At 40.8% G+C, this 20,450-nt stretch overlaps 1 protein-coding gene across 1 annotated transcript in view; it reads right to left on the reverse strand.

Moving 5' to 3' along the window:
• Positions 1-5,006: 5,006 nt before the first annotated feature.
• The window catches only part of SLC49A4 (solute carrier family 49 member 4), a 75,940-nt gene continuing 60,496 nt past the window's right edge, over positions 5,007-20,450 (reverse strand). The window contains exons 8-9 of the mRNA XM_037051472.1: positions 13,983-14,165; positions 5,007-6,229 (exon numbers count right to left, since the gene is read on the reverse strand). Coding sequence (XP_036907367.1) covers positions 6,114-6,229; positions 13,983-14,165 — 299 coding nt within the window. The 3' untranslated portion in view covers positions 5,007-6,113. The remainder of the gene's footprint in view (positions 6,230-13,982; positions 14,166-20,450) is intronic.

Genomic DNA, 20,450 nt, shown 5'->3' on the forward strand with positions numbered 1-20,450 from the left:
GGAGAGTGGACCTGAATTTCTGAACTGGAAGAAAACTCAGGGAACGTCTTTGTTCACGCCCTCATTTCAGAGATGTGAATAAATGAGAGACGGCATGACTTGCTCATGGTCAGATCGCTGAAGATGCTGGACCCCAGACACAAGCCAGGCCGTGGGGCTCCTAGGCCAGGGTGCTTTCTCCGTGTCCGCTTTCACCTAGTTCGTGAAGAAATAGCTCCGCCAGCCTTCCTCTCTGATCTGGCAACTCAGAGAGCCTGCATTTCACACTTGCTTCCAACAGAGTCAGAAATACAACCAGAACCCAACCAGAAAGGAAAAGCTGGACGGGAAGGCAGGCTGGAAAGAAAGTGACCGAACAAAGTTGAAAGTCCTTGTCCTGCTGGAGTTCATTGGTTTTACCACGAGCTTGAAGGTAGGATAGCTAAGGAAGTTCATCAGGAAAATAGTAAGGTTCCCAGAATCTTCATCACCTATTATTTTTTCAAAAGGTACTCCCACGAGCTGACTCTCTCGACTTTCCACAGTGCTGCGTGCCTCGGCCGAGTCGGAGAGCCAAGACGGCCCTGCCAAGGGAACCTGTTTGGCTTTTGGGAGAGACTCATGTATTCTCTTCTCTCACAGTATAGAGACCTCAGTTGGTGACATAAAAACAGAAGCTGTATTTCCTACAAGAAAAACAGCATATTGCATATTGAAATTCACCTTCACATTTTAGAATATGATAGAGCTTGATGGTGCTGCCGCTGCCTGAAAAGTCAACGCCAACGTGGCCTACAGCACGGCTCCCTGAGCACTTGATTTTAAATCCCTGTAAGCATTTATGCACATGCACGTAAGTGCACAAAAAAAGTCCTGACTCTTAGGGGTTACCTCTGGAAAGAATGGATTGGCCAGCACTTGTCAGTAGAGTTCACTTTATATGTCTGTACTGAGTATCTTGTGAGTATCCATTCATGCAGTTCTTGTTTGATTTTTAAAAATTTAAAAGAAATGAAAACGTTTATTTATAAGAATTTACTTTTGGTTAACACGTTGATCCTTTATAGAAAAAAGGCTGGCCTAGTAGTTGGCGACCTGCTAACCCGACCTGTATCATTTAACTTAGGTTTTCTGTTTACTTATTTATAAAATGAGTGGTTGGATTAGATCATCATTTTGATTCTATGATCCTTCTGGAGCCAATCTGAATGAGAGGAAGTCCAAATTAAATTGTATTTCTTAAAGAAGTATCATTTTCTAACGTTAAAGTACATGAAAAGTCATTCTGGCCATTTTGGTCAAGGCTGCAGGACCCTCCCTTTTAAACTGGAAGAACCGGGAGGGAGCCCTGAGAGCCCTGTGCTGGGGGCTGCCGGCCGGCCGTTACTTTGGAGGCCCAGGCCCTGCAATGCACCACGTCCAGCATGTTTGGAGCTAACACAGTACGATGTGTGTGGGTTTTTTAAAAATCATTTGACCAAAGTTGCTGAAATGAATTCTGTACTTTGTTTCATTTCTTAGCTTTACAAGGAAATTTTTAATTTTGCATTCTTGAATGTACAGTGCAGCTCTAGTGGGATAACTTTTTTATAGTTAGTATTTTTATTTAACAATTTTTTTACATTTTTTAATTGTATTTGTTTTCCATTATGGGGTGAGATAACTTTTTGCTCTGTTTGCTAGTATGGGCTGAGGTGGAAAGATACTGTTTGAGGCCTACCAGGTTCCAAAGCACAACAGAAAGACAATGTAATGTAATTCAATGTCCGTATCTGAAATGTAACAAATAACAACTATAGAAACGTGTTAGAGACCTTTGTAATTCTCATTTCAGGGAATCAGCCTAATTTATTAGACTTGGCCACGAGAAGAAGTGTGAAATCTTTCTGGAGTACCTGGGTTTACAGATGTTCTGATCCTGTTAGCATCCTGTTCAGGAGAGGGAGGTGTAACTTCCTGCCAGGACCTGACCGGGTTTCTGGCCTCAGAGCTTAGGGAGGGGCTGAGGGGGTGAGGGTGCCTGGGCCAGGAAGACAGTTCAGGAGGAGGACATCTGGGAGCCTCAGGGATGGAGCTAAGGTGTGATTCCTGCAGGGGTCGGTTCAGAAGGCTTCGGAAACCAGGTAAGGAGGGTGAGTGCAGAGCCTCAGAAAACTGTTCTGTGAAACAAGAGGCTGACATTGTTTCAGTCCCAGCCCAGGGCAAACTTAAACTGTTCACAAAAAGGAGCACGGCTCAGGGCAGAGACTGCCTGTATTCTCTGCCCGCAGCCTCCATCACTCCCACCCCCTGGCCAGAAATGACACTTTCAAGGGCCTTGGGATTAGTCTGCCTCCTGACTTTCAGGTTCCAGCTGAGCCAGGACACTATGTGAAAGGGAATGAATGTGCAGGGCAGCCAAGGTGATGTCTTGCTCACTGAGCAGACAGCTCGCCTCTACTGTGCACAGAGTGCCCGATGGATGCTGTTATAAGGGAAACTCCAAATCTCCCTGCCAAATTCTGTTCTTCTAGGACGGTCCAACACTTCTCTCCAAAATACTGCTTGCATTTCCTAACATGCTAGCAAACTGCTTGAGAGTATGGAAATAAACTTTATCTCTTTCCTTTCTGTATAATTCTATTTCTCCTATATTTGGGTCAAACAGGCCTGATGGATTTTTCTCATATACATATATTTAATATGGCATTTTCTTCATATCACAGCTTTTGCTCTTGCTTGATATTATGGTATAGTTATACTAATTCCTGTAATTATTATTTCAGGGACAAATGTGGAATTAAATGAGGTTTTTAACATTGATTTAAAGCAAATTTACTATGTATCCATATTTGATCAGGAGTCAAAATGAAGCATGTACTTATGCAAACAGCAAGATGAGTACCTAGATTTTAGTAAATGTAACAGTAAAAAAAAATCAATTAAAAGATAAGTAGATGAGAATTTAATCTCTTCAATTTAAAATCTCTTAGCTTGAATCTCTCAATAGAAGGGCTTCATAAAAAAACAAGTCATAAACATTTTCAATAATTAAATATGAATATGTGATCTATGATAAAATTTAACCCTTAGGCCATATATGCTTAACTATACACAATTACACTTGTATGGGTTCCCTCTTTCTATCAGTTCCATCTTCCAGTGCAGAGTGTGTGTGTGTGTGTGTGTGTGTGCAGCCATCTTGTTCCTATACCTCCACCATGGACCATATCAAAAAATGCTTCCTTCCCCCTGGCTGGTATGGCTCAGTGGATTGAGCACGGGCCTGCGAACCAAAAAATGCTTCTTTCCATAGACTGTGAAGAATTCACTGATAAGTCACAGGGAACTTAGACTATACCATTTCCTTCCCAATTAATAAGGCTGTTGCCTTGATTTATGTGGACTGAATTATTCATCGGAATCTTTCTACACCATCTCACAGCAAGCTAAAACAGGGATGTTAGAGCACCAACTGCATTAGGATGAAGGCAGTAAACTAATTTTACTTAAAAACCAAATAATCACCTCAATTTAATCCCTGTACTTTCCACACAAAGTAGCAGTTTACGCTTAAGCCCCATTGCTTCTGAACGTGGGGAGTATTCATGGACACCCCCGAACGTCCAAACTGAGCTGCAGTCTGCTTTGTGAGTCAGCAGATGTGGGTGTCACTTCCGCTTTTGTCACACCCCAGGGTTGTGACCTCGGACAAGATCCTTTACCTCTCTGGGCTTGTGTCCACAACCTCTAAAATGGGGGCTTGGATTCATGGAGGGTTAAGATTTCTTTTTGTTATAAAATTTCACCAGAGCTCTATCATGTTTGTTTAGAAGATGCAAAGATAGCAGCTGGCCTATTTTAATGCATCCTAGAAATAAAAACGAAGAGAAAAAAATACATAATTTGAAATGCTCAAGTAAATAAATAGTATGCAGCCCCCCCCCCCCCAAAGCATGTTGGTTCTCCTTCTATCAGGTTTGGCGTATGAGGCTCTGGTCACTTGAAACAGCTGTGGTGTGTGATCAGTTACCCGCCGGAGGGGGGAGGGGCTACGACGAGGCAGAGGGGCTCATGTGTGCCGAACGCAGCGGTTGGTGTCTGGCACATGCAAGAATTTTTAATCACCACCCACTTGAGATTTTTTAAATTAATTAGTCATTTAGGTAATAGCTTTAAAGTGTTATTCTTTACTTTGCATTAAAACTAGAATTAACCATAATTAAAATGTTCTTCATCAGCAGTCTTATTACAGCAAAGTTTTTTTATGCAGCAATGTTCTCAATCACAAGAGTTCTGACTGAAACCAAACGATTTAGTTGAACACTTAATGATGCTTCCCTCTGCTGTCTATCTGCTAAATAGAAGGGCTGGTGGTGATTTTGGCATCTGAAGCATGAACTACTGATATCCTTAGTGGCTGGCTTTCAATCATCTTTAAGAATTCTGTTTTCTTTTTATTTTATTTTTATTCAAGAATAATGATAGTTCATTGGAAATAAGCCTAGTTTTCATGGATATTCTTCTATTTTTTAATAATTTCCTTGGTTCCTTTGGTTCTTGTTGCTAAACCAGTAGAATGGTTATAAAAGGGACATGATTTAAAGGTGACTCACAGATGTTAAATTTTAGGGTTTTCTTACTTTCCAAGTTGCACAATTTAGGGTCTTAGAAGGCTCAGCAGTAATGGAATCTTCCTGCATAACCGAGGTGGGTTAATGAATAGCACCGAACTTATCAAGGGGGCAAGGAGGGACAGTTGGAACTACGTGAGTGTGTGTGACGGTGCGTGCACACAGGTAGAGATGGCCAGCTTTCCTTAACCATACTTCACTGTCTCGGGTAGCCAAAGGATCTGCCTTGTACTCTGCCCCAAAGTACAAATTATATACATATCTGGCTGACAAGGAAGACACAATTTCAAGTGAGGAAAAAAGAAGAAGTAGGGTAAGTTTCCTGTGTGAGGGGAATTAGGTAAATGTGAATAGTGGTAATGATCATAATCCCGCCAGAGAATATTTTATGTCGAAGTGAAATACATGTCTGAGAGCCATTCAATGAGTCATTGTTATTTTTTACAAAGTTATCATCCATAGAAAGAAAACCAGTACTGACAAAATACTGCCCTCCCCAATGCATTGACTTCATATGAAACTGAATGTTTTACAACCTGAATTGAATACAAGAATGTAATCAGAAATCACTTAACAGAAGTTTTAATGTTATAAGTTGTTATTTTCAAACAAGGCTCATTTAATAAAATATAACCCCTGTAAGTAATAGCTGATGTTGGATTTAACATCATATATATATATATATATATATATATATATATATGCTGAAGACACAGAGTATTCTATGTAATTTGTTGTATTTCTCTTAACAAAGTGCTAAATCAGAATGAAATTACACTTTGCATACAATTTTAATGAGTCTGCATCAAACATTTAGTCACCTTTAATATAACTTTTAAAAGCCTAATAGATGAAACTGTATTTCACAGAAACGAGGGTAAGTTAACACCGAGACACAGTGTGTTCTGAAGACACTGGAAAGTACGTGACCACCATCGTAAAGGTGGCCACTGGTTTCTGACCTAATTAAAAATAAGGAGTCACGTAAGAAATGGCTTTATTAGGAAAAAAATGTAGTGTACACATGGCTAATCTCTATCATCGATAAACCTCTTGGCTGTTGCAGAGTTAAAATTGCAAATGAGGTTTAAACTTCTTTAGAAGTTGTCGGCATTTCTTCCTATTCTGATATGTGACTTGGGGAGGGTTATCTCCATGGGCAGACACTCTGTTTCTTCTCATAACCACCAGTGGGTCCGTAGTTTTAGCACTGGCACAGAACACAGAGGGAATTATTCAGGCTGTGCCTTGTGTGGGAGACATCAGTCACACTTCCAAACCCAGAATCACGCACAGGCGTGCCCTTTCCAGAATTTTTAAGTCTCCTTTTATCACTCAAGTCCCACATTATTATTACTTAGTAGTAATTAAATCAATGTAAACCATCTGTAACCCAACAAAACCTCTGAATGAAGTTTCTCTCTTCTCCTTTTCATCCTGTTAGGTGTACAAGTCCAAGCAAATGTGCAGGATGCAGTACTGATTTCCAGTCTCTTTGTAAACTCCTTCAGGTCTGTGCTACTAAACGGAGACAACCACATCAAGATAGAGTCTGTCATAGGATTCCCTGAAGCACAGAATGAGGAGGAGACTGAGCAAACACGACCCAGGAAGGCACCAGTTGAACCAAGACAACTCTGTAAGACAAAAACATGTGGATGTAAGCGTTGGGCGGCCTGCCGGGAGCAACCCGCTCTGCGTTCAAAGGCACTTGGGATCGATGCGCCTTAGCAGGGCCCGACGACCGGCCTTTGGTAAACAGTGATGCTCTGGAGTCGATGCATGTCACATATTACAGAGCTCTCATGTGGAGTGTTTTTAATCAGTGATGTTCATAACTTTTCATCAATTGAATCCACCTTGACTTTGATAGCAAAAAAAAATCTATTAACTACAAAGAAAGAAACAATCACCTTTAACTTTTAGTTCCCTAATTTTTTTTCAGTGCCCTCTAATCACTCTCACTCTTGTCCTTGTTTAGAAATATCTGCTGGATTAGAAAGACAAATAAAATCACCTGAACTTTGAGATAACATTGTCATATATTTTTTGGACAGAAACATCTAATTCTCAGCAAAAACATCAAGTAATAATTCATTGTGAAACAGATGAGAAAATATATTAAAAATAAAGTAAAACATAAAAAAGTTAATACTAACTCTAGCCTCAGAGAAACTACTGTGACTGTTTCGGCTTATTTTTCCTAGTATTTTTCCCCCTGCAAGCATAATCATTATGTGTGATGCCAATTACCAGAAAACCTATAAGAATCACCTAAACAGACAATCTGTTGCGATCTGATTTAAGAGAATGGAGAACATGCTTCTTCATAGAGGCTTGCTCACGACTTCCGGACCCTGCAACAGCCCGCGCCTGGGTCTCTTGCTGGGGCTCCAGGCCAGCTGACGGAGGCTGCCTCCGGCTGCTTCCTCCAGCTCCAGCAGCCCTTGAGCTCTGCATCTGTTCGGCTTTCCTCCGCCCGACCCCTTTACCAGCCCGTCCAGAGGCTCTGTGTGCAGAAGTGAGCAGCTTCTTGGCACTGGGGGCAGGGTAGGGGATAACTTCTGTAGTTTAATATTCATTCAGCAGTTCCGATTTTGTAAAACAACAAATGAGATAAAGAAGTTCCCTGGTACGTTTTTCTTTGGGCCCTGCTATCGGTTTATATTTTTCCTTTGTACTTCTAAAGAATGCTAATCCTGCTCTAATCTTCAAAAATCACCCTAAGATTTCCACTCTGCTGCTTCAGTGTAATCCACAATTCATATGACTAAAAGAGCAATTTATGCCAAGAATGAAAATTCAACAACAAACCAGTGCTGAAATACCTTTTTTTGCTGTACTATGCTCACAAAACATGCCTCCTCGCCTCTCAATTTCTACATTTTAAAAGTTAGACATGTAACAAAGACATGTCTTTCAATGATACTTTCATGCACAACCATTTTCTGTGCTTTTCTTGGATTCAATATAATCTAACATTCAGAAAGGCTGTGACCTCTGGGATCTGGTCTTTATCCTGATATTCCCTGGAGTGACACACAGGTGTTTTCTGTTCTTATATTAGCCACACAGCGTCTGGAGTTCTCTTCTGGAGGAAGAGAAAAAGCAGCAAACAGTGACAACAGCGCACGGCTTGTGGCGAGCATTTGGACTTTAAAGTCAAATTTGCCACTGCATTTTATGGGGAGCTAGAACAAACACAGAATGTGTCCTTGCTCCTCTTAAATCTCATCAATTTTTTTGCCTAAGCAGACCTCATTTTATCAGAGTTGTAAAAGTATCCCTTCTACCTGGGTATGAATGAACCCTTAGATACGCCGCATGATGGCCTCATAGTGTCACAGCGGGTTGGCTTGTTTTTAGTTACGCCTCTCTCTGCAAAGTCAAGTCCACCTGTCAGGGAGTGCACCTGACTCGGCCAACTGAAAGTGTTCTTTGAAATCCTTTGCCTTTTAAGAAAGCAAAAGGTCCAAGTGGGGAATGGGCACACTTCCCGCTGATAACCACTCACAAAAACCGCAAGTTAGGTGCTCTGACGAACCGGAAATGGTTCCAAAGCCTCACTGCTGTCCGGAAAGGACAGCAAAGCCAACTGCTGTCCTTTCCAGGCCCGGTGTCATGTGACGTCACTGAGCCAACACAGTCCTTATCCAAGGAAATTTTCTTATTCTTACCCTTGAAATCTTTCAATGTGAGCACATTTTCTAACATCCCTTCCCTTTGTCCTTAATTGGAGAAAATGTAAATCCGTACTCTAAGGCTCCACAATCTGCCTCTATATTTCTATTATTTATTATCCACACCCTAACCTGAGTACTCCCTTTGCTGATGTGTGTAGTTCAGACAGGTGCTGCTCCCCTCAGTGAGGAGGACTCCACCGAGTGGTGATGCTCGGTTGGGACCAAACCAATTAGGATTCTGCTCATCCTCTTGGGAAGCAGTTTCCTCCAGAAGCAGTGTGGTACTTCCCAATTCCCACTCCCGCCTTCCCTTCAACGACACCAGGTGCTTGTCTGGTTCCATGTACCGTCATCCAGAGCCAACCTTCTATTTTTGCTTGGTGGTTCAACCGGAATCACAATGATGTAGCAAAACTGTCTCCATTCTCATTTAAGAAGAGCCAGCTGACACCGTGATTTCACACACAATATAACACCCTGCTCCCTTCGCCCCTCAGGAATTACCCAACAGACCTGACCATTGACCATCGAACACATTGCAGTGTTTTACTCCTTAGATATAAAAATCCTTCTCACCAGCGCACAATCTGTTGAACCTGCTCTGGTAACCAGTAGTCAACGCCTCCTACCTCAGCCAGTCGCCTGAATCTTTTGAGCCACAATGCAGCCTCACATTCATGGTCAGCTACTTTGAAATGAAAGGACTGAGGTAAAAAACAAAACAAAACAAAACAACCTTCTATTGCTTTTAGTCAAAAGCTGTTGCAAAGCTTCTAGGACAACAACCAAAAACCCAGATAATACAAACTTCAGAATCAGTTACACACCATAAAATAGAACACTGGAACACGTTCCAGGGCATCTGAAGAATACAAGAACATTCCCAATTGACTCTGTGAGTGAAGTTCTCAGATTGAGACAGCACAGTGCCATCTGAAACAACTGGCCGAGACTCTCAAAGCAAGTATTATAAGAAGCAACTGAGTTTTACATGCATGTTTATGTTAGGAAACAAGTAACAATTTTTTAAAAAGTGACCGTGAAAAAGCCAAGCCAAAAAGCTCTTAAGAAACTTCCGACACTGTCCCAGTTACCCAAAGCAGAATCAAAACAGAACGTGGGAGACCGGTGACCTCGGCCTCCGAATAAGCCGGTGGCACTGGCATAGGACCCCCTGTGACATCTGCTGTCAGTGACGGTGATGGGCACAATCTGCAAGCAAATCACCAGGGGAGCCTTTCTTGCCAAGCAAATCAATCTCATGTGGTCATTTTGGGGTTCGTCTGCACAGCCCTGAACAGCTGCCTCGGATATAACTGCCTCCCAGATCACACTGTGAGGAGATAAAGCCCCAGTTAGGACGTGCAGCGCGTCTTTGAGGAGAGACTCAAAAACCCACAGATCCTTGTGATGATGAAACAGCTGGCCCTCTAGTCATGTGACTAATAGTTGAGCTATAACATGTAACTTAACTTCTAGGTATGTTTTTCAACTTTTAAAAATGCCTAAATTACGACATCTGAACACTGGCTTTAATGGAAGGGAATTCAATTTATCACAGAATTTATTGAGCCCTGGCTGGGTGAGCTCTCAGTCGGAGTGTCATCCCATACACAAGAAGTTGTGGGTTCCACCCCCGAGCAGGGCATGTGCAGGAGGCAACCTGATCAGTGCTTCTCTCTCACACCTCTGTTTCTCCACTTTTCCTGGTCCTCTCTGTAAAACCAGTAAAAACTTATCCTTGGTTGTGGATTACAAAAGAATGTCAAGGGTGAAAGATATTTTTAGGAAATAATTTTACAGAATGCTCAGATTTGCAATTTTGGTGTCCCCATACTTCAGCTGTAAGGCAGGGGGAATTGGTTACACAACACCCTAACACAACAGGACTTCTGGGACAGCATCAGCTCATTCTGCGTGAAAGCCCCACAGCAAAGTTTTCACAGGTCTAGCGGCCATAGCCTTTGAGAGACATGGGGTATGTCTGTGTGTGTTCAGTGGACACACTCACAAACATACACACAAAAGCATCTCTTTCAAACTGAAGCGTAGATATTTAAATTCCTAACTCCAACCAGTTACTTACCTAGAAAGAAATAAAACAAGTATTTGGGGAGTGCCAGTTATGCCCTGGTCTAGGCTCTTGCACAGAGGCCTTCTCATTAACTCTATAAGATGTAAAAATGTGCTCAGATTTTTCTTCCTGAAATCACCTTGTTGGAGTAAAAATGTTTATTTATAGGAGACTGTTCTGCGTGGCATGGGCCCAGCTCCCACTGGGAGATGCACAGGACCCACGCCCACGGATAGGTTCTCCCATGGGAAATCAGGCCTGCATTGTACCTAGGCTGCTATGAGACTTGCTTTTGCTAAAACTCCCTCACCCTAAATTGAGGCAGAAAACATTTACTGCAAAGTAACTTCCTAAAATCCATGCTAAACCTTCCTAGGACCAGTGTAACCAGTTCAACCACTTTTGCCTTTTCATTTGTAAATATCCCTCTTCTGTGACGTGATTAGCAGCAGCCTCTCCTTTGTTTTCTGTATAAGGTAATCACCTAAAATGCACCTGTGCATAATTGATGAGGACCTTCAAGTAACCCAGAAAGACAATAAAAGCCCATCGAAGCAAGGTCACAAACTTTTGGCTCCTCTTGAGAGCGAAACTGCCCGCCCTTCTTCTCCACAGAATTCAGTAGTCTGTGTGAATTTCTTCTGTCTCAGCTACAACGCCGTGGACCCCACAAGCCAGGGTCGGTGACAATTATTTTAAAAGTTTCCATAATGATGAAGTTCAGGCAGAAACCTTTAACATTTACACAGACATGTCTAGGAACATGTGATCAGACACCAGCCAAAAAGAGGAAAGCTTTTTTTCCCTTGCTAGATAAATCCTTGATTACATCAGTGAGACAGGAAGTAGAAGAAATGCTGCTAAATGTTTCTTCTGCTGGCTGGGCCAAAGAAACAAAAGTATCTGCTTATATCTGGCCACTATGAATCTGCAGAATGAGAGCCCATTGCCTGATGTCAATATCAGTGAACTCATGTTCAACAGATTGACAGCTGCAGCTGGATCTAGGGGAGTGACAGAGACGTGCTACTGGCCAAGCACAATGGCCAGGAGTGCACTGGGCTCCGCCACAGTCAGTGTAGGGATATTCCCTGCCTTAAACTGATCAATAAATACATGTTACAGTCTAAAGACCGCATGCAAGAGGTGTATGAGGGAATAACATTATCTGGCATCTACTGCTGTTTTTAAATATTTGGAGGACGTAACCCTACTTCCAGCAGACAGGACAACCCACGCGCTAGTGGGCTGCAAGGGCCACTGCCCACGCCTGTGCCCATGAGCTGAAAAGCTGCCCTGGAACAGGCAGCACAGCCACCTCTGATACTTTACCAGGCAAAAGAGAGGCCCTGAGCCTCTTAATCGCAACTGTGACATGAGTGAAGTTGATTAAAGCGGATATGTCATAATTATCTGATGATTCTGTTTAGAAAACTCATTGGAAGCAGATACCTTAGTCCAACGCCTGGGGACAGCACGCTCCCGAATGGAAACAAGGTTCCCGAAGGACAGCCAAGAGTGGTCTGATGCCATTAATGGCACTTCCTTCACACGATCAAACGTACACCAAGTCTGACCAAGTTACAAGCTACTTTACACACATTACTCATCGACAGAAATAATCTAGTTTGTTGTTAACTAGAACAAGGAATTAATATATCATTTGTATGCTTTTTGCAGTTAGGTGAAAGTACTAGGCCAAAAGCTGAATCCCAGGGCAAATTCTGTTTCATCAGCTTTGAAAGTTTCAAAAATTTATTTTCCTAAGGAGGTTAACATGGTTACTATTTTAACTATAAGCCTGTCAGAAAGTCTTCCATTAACAAGTAGTCCCCCTGGAGCATCACATTTTAGACCATTTATTATTACACTTGAATCTTACAGATTCCTTTATGCACAGATTCACCAAGTGGACTGATATTTATTTGATGGGTAGTTAGGAGAACAGCAATGGGCGGGGTGAGGGAAGGTAATAAATATTAGATTTGTTAAGATGAGAAATAAAATAAAATATAAACCTTACAGAAATTAATAAAAACTTTATATTCAAGAATCACAAGTATAAATTCTTATTTTAAGATGCAAAATAAGCCCTGGCTGGTGTAGCTCAGTGGATTGAGCATGGGTTGCAAACCAGGGGGTTGCCAGTTCGATTCCCAGTTGGGGCAAGTGCCTGGGTTGTGGGCTGGATCCCCAGTGGGGGCCACCTGGGAGGCAACCACACATTGCTGTTTCTCTCCCCCTCTTTCTCCCTCCCATCGCCTCTCTTTAAAAATAAATAAATAAAATCTTTAAAAAAAAAAGATGCCCCCAAAAATCCTAGATAATTATGTCAAAATTTTCTGAAATAGTAAAACAGAATTTGGATTACAGAAGACAGAATATCAGAACATCAAACATCTGTTCAAAATGAAGCCAGTACAAACCCACGGACGCCAATGGCAGCAGGGCCTGCCCTCAACAAGCCCGGCAACCTCTCCAGCTGTCCCTGTAGCGCCTCCTCCTGGCCCCCTAAAGGTTGTCTGAAAGTCTCATTCTCTCCTGAAGTCCCTTCTCAACTTTCTTCCCATCAAATCTTAATAGATCAACAGCCTTCCAAGCAGAAAGATAATGCCACAAAGAAAGAACTCCTTCAACAGTCTGCCCAGCGAAGGTATCTGCCTCTGGGCCCGCTGACACTGCCTTCTCCTCCGCTGACACTGCCTTCTCCTCCGTCTCCTTTTGTCCAGGGTGAACCCCCTGGGTTCAGGACTCCATCGCTGCCTCCTTTGTCACGGCTCTCCCTTTTCTTCAAAGGTATAGCCCTGGGGTTCTAACCTCAACCCTCTTTTCACTCTATACATGCACTGACCATGTGTAGCTGTTAAAACTTAACAAGATAAAAAACCCAGTTCCTTAGCTGCACTCACTTCATGTGGCTAGTGGCTACTGTATTGGACAACACAGACAAAACACATTCGCGTTATCACAGAAAGTTCCGTTTGGGCAGTGCCGTTCTGCACACCCTGTGCACTCCTTGGGTGAGCTCTCACTCACCGCTAAGGCTTTAAACTATGTACCCTCGACATTATCAGCAACTAACACTCTATGTTAAGACAGGAGATTCTAAGTATTTTTTTTTAAGATTTTAATTTATTTATCTTTTTTTTAGAGGGGAAGGGAAGGAGAGAAGGAGAGAGATATCAATGTATGGTTGCCTCTGGTGTGTCCCCTGCCGGGAACTGGCCTGCAACCCAGGCGTGTGCCCTGACTGGGAATCGAACCGCGATCGTGTGGTTCGCAGGCCCGCGCTCAATACAATGAGCTACACCAGCCAGGGAAGATTCTAAGTATTTTTTAAACAGAAACAAGAACCTGCATATTAGAATCACCAGTGGGGCTTTATATATAAATGGTGGGCTCCAGTCCAGGTTAATTAAATAAAAAATTCTATGGGGGCAAGGGTGCATTAGATCAGATTAGGATGCATTTTAAAAAATAAATAACTGGAGGTGTTTTCTTTTATTGGTATGTAAAAGCTCAAATAAAGTAATATGCCCTAGTGAGAATTCTCCATATAAACTCCCTCTACAGCAGTGCCACAACCTCTCTCATAACACAGTTAGATAGTAATCAAAAAGTCAAATTTCTTACCTGTGTGATAAAATGTGAGAAAAAATAAAAGTACTCCCATGAATATATTACTTAAAAAAGTGACAACTCCACAAGTAATTCCTTCTGGAACTGGGTAGACAGTTTCCACAAAAAGCTCAAAAAATATAGGTATACTGCTATTCAAGAAGACTCCCAGGAGGATACAGGAGGCGTACAACGTCACTGAAAGAAAAACACAAACACTTTAGTTCCCCGGCGGCAGCAGTGAGTCCTACCAGACAGACCTTCTGGGTCTTCTTTCTGTAAGATTTGACTCTGCAATTTCACCTCTTGTCACTGTGGCAGTTGAGGAAGTTTGACAAAAGCATAGTACACCTGCCAGCTCTTCGCTCAGGTGAGCCGACAGGGAAAGGTTTTGTTGCTGGATGATTACCAGTGTATGTGCTTTATCTTTTTGGTGGATTATTCCAAAGCACAGGAACAATCCTGCCATTATAATATAATTTAAAGGATTCTTACTTCTTAGTCACACACTCCTGGCAAATAGAGAGATAGATAAAATATAGCAACTTAATGTGAAATCTAGACTCATTCTATAATTTTAAAGAGAACTTAAAAATCTAAGAATAGACATAAGAAACATTAAGTGTTACTGAAAATTATATATTTAAAGGGGCTGGTTCATATAGCCCCTCAAGTACAAAATAAAATTCAGTATGCAATTCCGAGAGAAATGCTTGAAATAGAACTAGTTCTCAATTGTTTTAAAATTTGTAATATTTTGGAACAGAAAAATTTTACCCAGAAATATATAATCAATCCCCAATTAACCAACAAACAGCTTATTTACCTCATTCTGTAGTGAAATCTTTGAATAAGGACATTATTCTTTTTCTTAGACAAAAGTTTAAAGAAATACATCCCACTTCAAATAACTATCATTTGCTATTATCTGCATACAAACCTTCATAAACTTTAGTTTGAAAGTGTAAATAGAACCAATGAGGAAAAAAACTATATCCTATTTAGAAATCTAAAACATCTCCTATAGACTAGTGAGTATATCATACCCACTAGTGATAATGAGTAGAATTTATTCTAAGCTCAAGGTTACCAAAAAATATTTTTAATAAAAATATTTGTTAAGGATGGGGAGCATTGGGGGGTGGGTGGGCTGGTATGGGAATAAAAGACAGAAAACTGTACTTGAACAACAATTAAATTAATTAATTAAAATATATTTGTTAAGGAAGAAATTTCTGTACAGGAACTACAGAAAGTGAGGGAGTTATCTAAAACCTGTATGTATTATTCACAAAATATATCAAACTACCAGAATTTATCATAACTGATTACAATAATTAACAGTCCATGACACTGTTGAAGAGGTAAAAACATAATATCCACTGTTTTCTAATAGAATTTCTCCATTCATCTCAACTCCCACTTCTTCTTCCAATTATACTGGTCTTTCAGGGTCATAAATATTTTGTGCATCCAATTAACGTAAACAGCTGGTGATTTGACTTTCTTTGCACACACAGCACATGAGAACAGAGAACAAAAGATGACAGTGAGTAACAAACACACTACTGGTTAAAGTGGTGACCATGTGATCCACAGAATCACATGGGAAGCATTGGATACTCACAATAAATACCATTTAAATCACGAAGTAACAGTCAAGAGAGTCTTAGAAACAACAAAACCTAACACTTCTCGATCACTGTTTATTTGCTAGACATAGATCACGTACATCAATCAACCCTTTCAACTTAACAACATGACTCATTAGCAGCCCATTAAGAAACCTAGGGATGGAATATCACTGATGGATTTTGTAGAATATTCTATCTACAATACACTTTATAATAATTTATTGGTCAGTTAGTGGTAATCAGAGCAGAGATGGCCAGTGACCCAGAGATGAGTCTAGGAGTTTAAAAATGACAGGAAAATGCAAACCCTTAAGACCCCAAAAGTGTTACTTCTAAGTAAGAATTCACAAACCAGTGATAGACTTACCATTTTTTAGGAAATATGTTTGGAAATAATCCTTTTTGACATTTATATTTCTGAAGGAAATATGCCCTCACATGTAATTTGTGATCAGGCAAATTTAAAATGTAATACCTAAAAAATAATCATAATCTGTATTTAATAGATTAAATACATGTTGTAAAAGAAAGAATGGTAACATAATGATGAGAATATACTGTAAAGGGACTCGCAACTGGTTTAAAGTCTTGAAGACAGAGATTTGATTTTATTGATTTTTATTAACCATGATTTTAAAAAAAGAGCAAGAGCGGGAGAGAGGGACATGGGATGTCTCCGAGGCGGGTGCGATGAGACAGGGCCTCGACTGAACCCCTCATGGCCATGCCACGCCCATGGCCTCATTTTATGCTCTGCACAAATTTGTTGACTTTGGTTTCCTAGGTATCTAAATTCTGGGAAGGGAAGAGGAAATAGTTGTCACTGGAAAAACAAAATTTGTATTGTGATTAAACTTTGTTGATGGAACTGTAAATAGTTCCTCTTGTGGTGGGTAATTGCAAATGCCTCTCAAAATAAATAACGCACACTGCTTGACCCAGCAATTCCAGGTCTAGACAGTCATCCTGCAGCTTTTCAGGTACAAGTATGTAAAGCAGACTCACTGAAATGTTGTTTGTAGTATAAAATGTATTAAAACCAAGCTACATGTCTATGAACAGGAGGTTGGTTGTTAAAAAACTTACCAAACAAAGGAACACTACGCAACCACTAAAGAGGAATTAATTCCATCCAGCCCTGACCAGGTGGCTCAGCTGGTTGGAGTGTCAATCCATACACCGAAAGGTGTGGGTCTGATCCCTGGTCAGGGTGCGTATAGCATGTGGGAGGCAAGCAATTGACATTTCTCTCTCACATTCATGTTTCTCTCTCCCCCTCTCTCTCAAATCCATAAACATGTAAGAAAAAAATGAGTTAACTCTGTAGGTACTGATATTAAGAACATCTGCCCTGGCTGGTGTAGCTCAGTGGACTGAGAGCGGACTGTGAACCAAAGGGTCGCTGGTTCGATTCCCAGTCAGGGCACATGCCTGGGTTTTGGGCTAGGCCCCCCAGTGTCAGGCATTCAAGAGGCAACTACACATTGCTGTTTCTCTCCCTTTCTTTCTCTAAAAATAAATAAATAAATAAAATTAAAAAATTAAAGAAGAACATCTAAGATATATAAGTAGAAAAGGTGCTAAAGTGATACATGAAGGCCTGTCCAGAAAAAGTTCAGCCACTATTAATATAACAAGAACAGTTTGTGCAACATCAGTGTAACCTGGGTGCCAAGGAGAGTGGACTGGAATGCACATGTGTGAACAGTGAACAATGATGACTTCACTGTACTAGTCAGTGGGAGTGGTAGATGCTTGAGTGAGCATGTGCACTGTGTGGCCATCACATTCAAAATGACTGAGTGAGAAGAGCAACAGATCTGCATCAAATTTTGTGTTAAGCTTGAACATTCCTCCACGGAAACTATTCAGATGATTCAGAAAGCTGCGGCTATGGGCAAGTGGTTGACTGGCAGTTTCATCACAACATGCCCACTCATGCATGGCAACTCATGCAGAGTCTTCTGGAGACACATCAAATCTCCCAGGTGACTCAGCTCCATTACATCCCAGATTTGGCACCCTGTGACTTCTGGCTTTTCCCCAAACTAAAATCACCTTTCAAAGGGAAGAGATTTCAGACCATTGAAAAGATTCAGGAAAATGCAACAGGGCAGCTTGTGGCGACTGGGAGAACTATGTGAGGTCCCGAGGTTCCTACTTAAAGGGGACTGAGGCATCATTGACCTACATACCATGTTTCTTGCACCTTGTATCTTCTTCAATAAATGTCTATACTTTTCATACTACATGGTTGGATACATTCTGGACAGACTGATTTTTTTAAAAAAGGGTATGTCGACATTTGCAAATGTATAGAATACTCTGGGCAAATGCTCAAGAAAGCGAGATTCAGGGTTGCCCCTAGAGAGGGAAACTGGGGATCGACAGGGGGGTAGACCCTTTTTCTACTATTTGAATTTGACTTTTTTACTATGTGTATATCTACCTATTTGACAAAATTAAAGGGGAAATTTCACTGGTAATAAAACAGTGAACTGGTAGCTGACCCAGCTCTACTTCATACGAGTCTGTTAGTGCACTGGCTCGTCAATGACGTCTAGGCCCAGGGGGCACGTGACCCAGTCCTGGTGCAGGATCCTGCACCTCAACACTCCCACTTCATCTGTGAGAGCCCCCGTTACACGTGGGGAAAATGTGCCTTGATGGATGATAACCGCAGAGGTCGGTAATGGAAAAGCAAGTATTTTCATTCAATTCCTTCACTCTCAATGTTTGCTTCCTGTGTTACTATACACATGACGAGCTAAGGGTTGTTTTACACTGGATAGATATACTGAAATCACTTCTTATTGTGGAAACAAAAAATCAGAGTAATTTGCAAGGAAAGGGTTAAATTAAGATCTTCATAATCAGAATAGGGGAAAGGTGGCTGTGTCATGACTGATTGAATCCATTCCTCCCCAGTGTTCTGGGGCATGCCTAAAGTAGAGGCTGATTATTTAGAGTCTGAATTTGACTTCCATTTCACTTTTCAGCTTAGAGTCTGATGCAGTGTCTTTATACACTGGTCTGGCAGATCTTGTCGGTGAGTGTCAGCTATTAAAAGTTAGGCAGACAAGATAATTCTGTGCCCACCAGAGAGAGCTCAAACTACACAATCATTAAATAGTTCCATGGCTTTCTATAGTGCTGATGCTAAAATTGTAACAAACTGTATTTTAGTTAAAGACTCAAGGTAATTTAGCAGAACCAATACAATGCTTATGAAGAGTTCTTTCAAAGAAGCTAATAAAATTCACAAATTCACAGGCCCATGATTTAAATTGGAAAAAAACCCACCTCCCATGTAGCGTAAAATACAATCACAATGGATGTGTTTCTAGAACATAAATCAGAGTAAAACCCTGAAAGTACTGGTCCCCCAATCCCACTCCCAATTTTAAGTTACTAAAATTCAGGGAAATAAAACTATGTGTAAATACATTCTTATTAACTAAAACAATCAAAGTTTAGATGAGTAGCAGTTATAAAGCAAATCACAAAATTTCAGATAAGAATAGTAACTATTTCCATTCAACATTTAATGATAGATTCTCAAGATATCATCAATAACAAGAACAATTCAAATCTTAGATTTATATAACTTTTAAAACATTAAAAATGCTTTCAAATATATTATTACGTTTGATCATCCTACCAATTCTTTGAGGCAGGTTAGGTATTTTACAAATGAACTGACCAAACAAAATTCTGAATGTCAAAATGACTTATTTGGAAACAATGCAGGTTAGCCATGGCAATAATAATATAATCAAGGCCCACAAAATCTAGAACATTTCCCACCAATCCACTGTGTCAGATTGGGGAAAAAAAATAAAAACAAGCTTGGTATTTCTTTTACTCAATGGTACTGACACAATAGGCATGCTCCCCAAATCTGTCTTCAGCACAAAGCTGGAAGTGGTGCGCACTCAGACAGACGGCAGAATCAAAAATAGAGCACTGAAAGGTTACAAAGGAAAAGATGAACTTTAATCGCATAAACGTAAAATGGGTCCAAAAATTATTGCTTAGATATGTAATAGGGAACACTGGAGCTTCAACCTGTCTTCCAAACCATTTATCAGGGGCCTGCTATCTGTGAGCCACTAGGCTAGAGCGATAAATAGGACATACTCTGTCTTCGAATCATTCCCAATCTAAAGGAATATGAGAGATGCCTATTGGCTCAGCAGCCAGTTTTGTGCACAAAAAGTATTCAGAAGGTGGTTATACTTCATTGTCTTAGAAAAAGCTACGTCTAATCATGAGAAACAAGAGCCTCCCAGTATTAGGTGCTGAGTGCTGCAGGAAAAGCATGCGACATCCTAGGAATATATTTTAAGAAGGACAATGACAAGCCATAGTAGGTTTACAAGAGAGGTACCACGCTGGTCAGTGATGGGAATCCATGCTCAGTGAGAAAAGGCTGTAAGAACTAGAGGATGTTTAGATTAAAAGGCCAAGGTCAGACATGATACATATCTTCAAATGTCTGAGGACCATCAATGGAAGAGGGAGGGAGCTGACTTGCACTGTGGAAACTGTTGTTCCAGGTCAGTTATCTCAATAGGAGGACGAATTTCCCAGGACCCAAGCTGACTAACAACAGAACTGGCAATGTCTTTCCTCTTTTGAGAGGTATTCAAATTGCAGTCAGAAGAAGATCTATCTGGACTGTCATGGAAGAGATACACTGATACATTTATGGTATGATAAGTTATATCAGATGATGACTAAGGTTCAATAAGTACATCATTAACAAAATTAAATTGATGTAGGTAGGCAAGCTTAACTAGGACATTAAAAATAAAAATGTTACAGGTGATCTAGGTAGTTAATAATA

This window comes from Sturnira hondurensis, unplaced genomic scaffold (assembly GCF_014824575.4).
Source record: "Sturnira hondurensis isolate 20B ecotype Veracruz unplaced genomic scaffold, ASM1482457v3 Scaffold0007222, whole genome shotgun sequence".
Taxonomy (NCBI): domain Eukaryota; kingdom Metazoa; phylum Chordata; class Mammalia; order Chiroptera; family Phyllostomidae; genus Sturnira; species Sturnira hondurensis.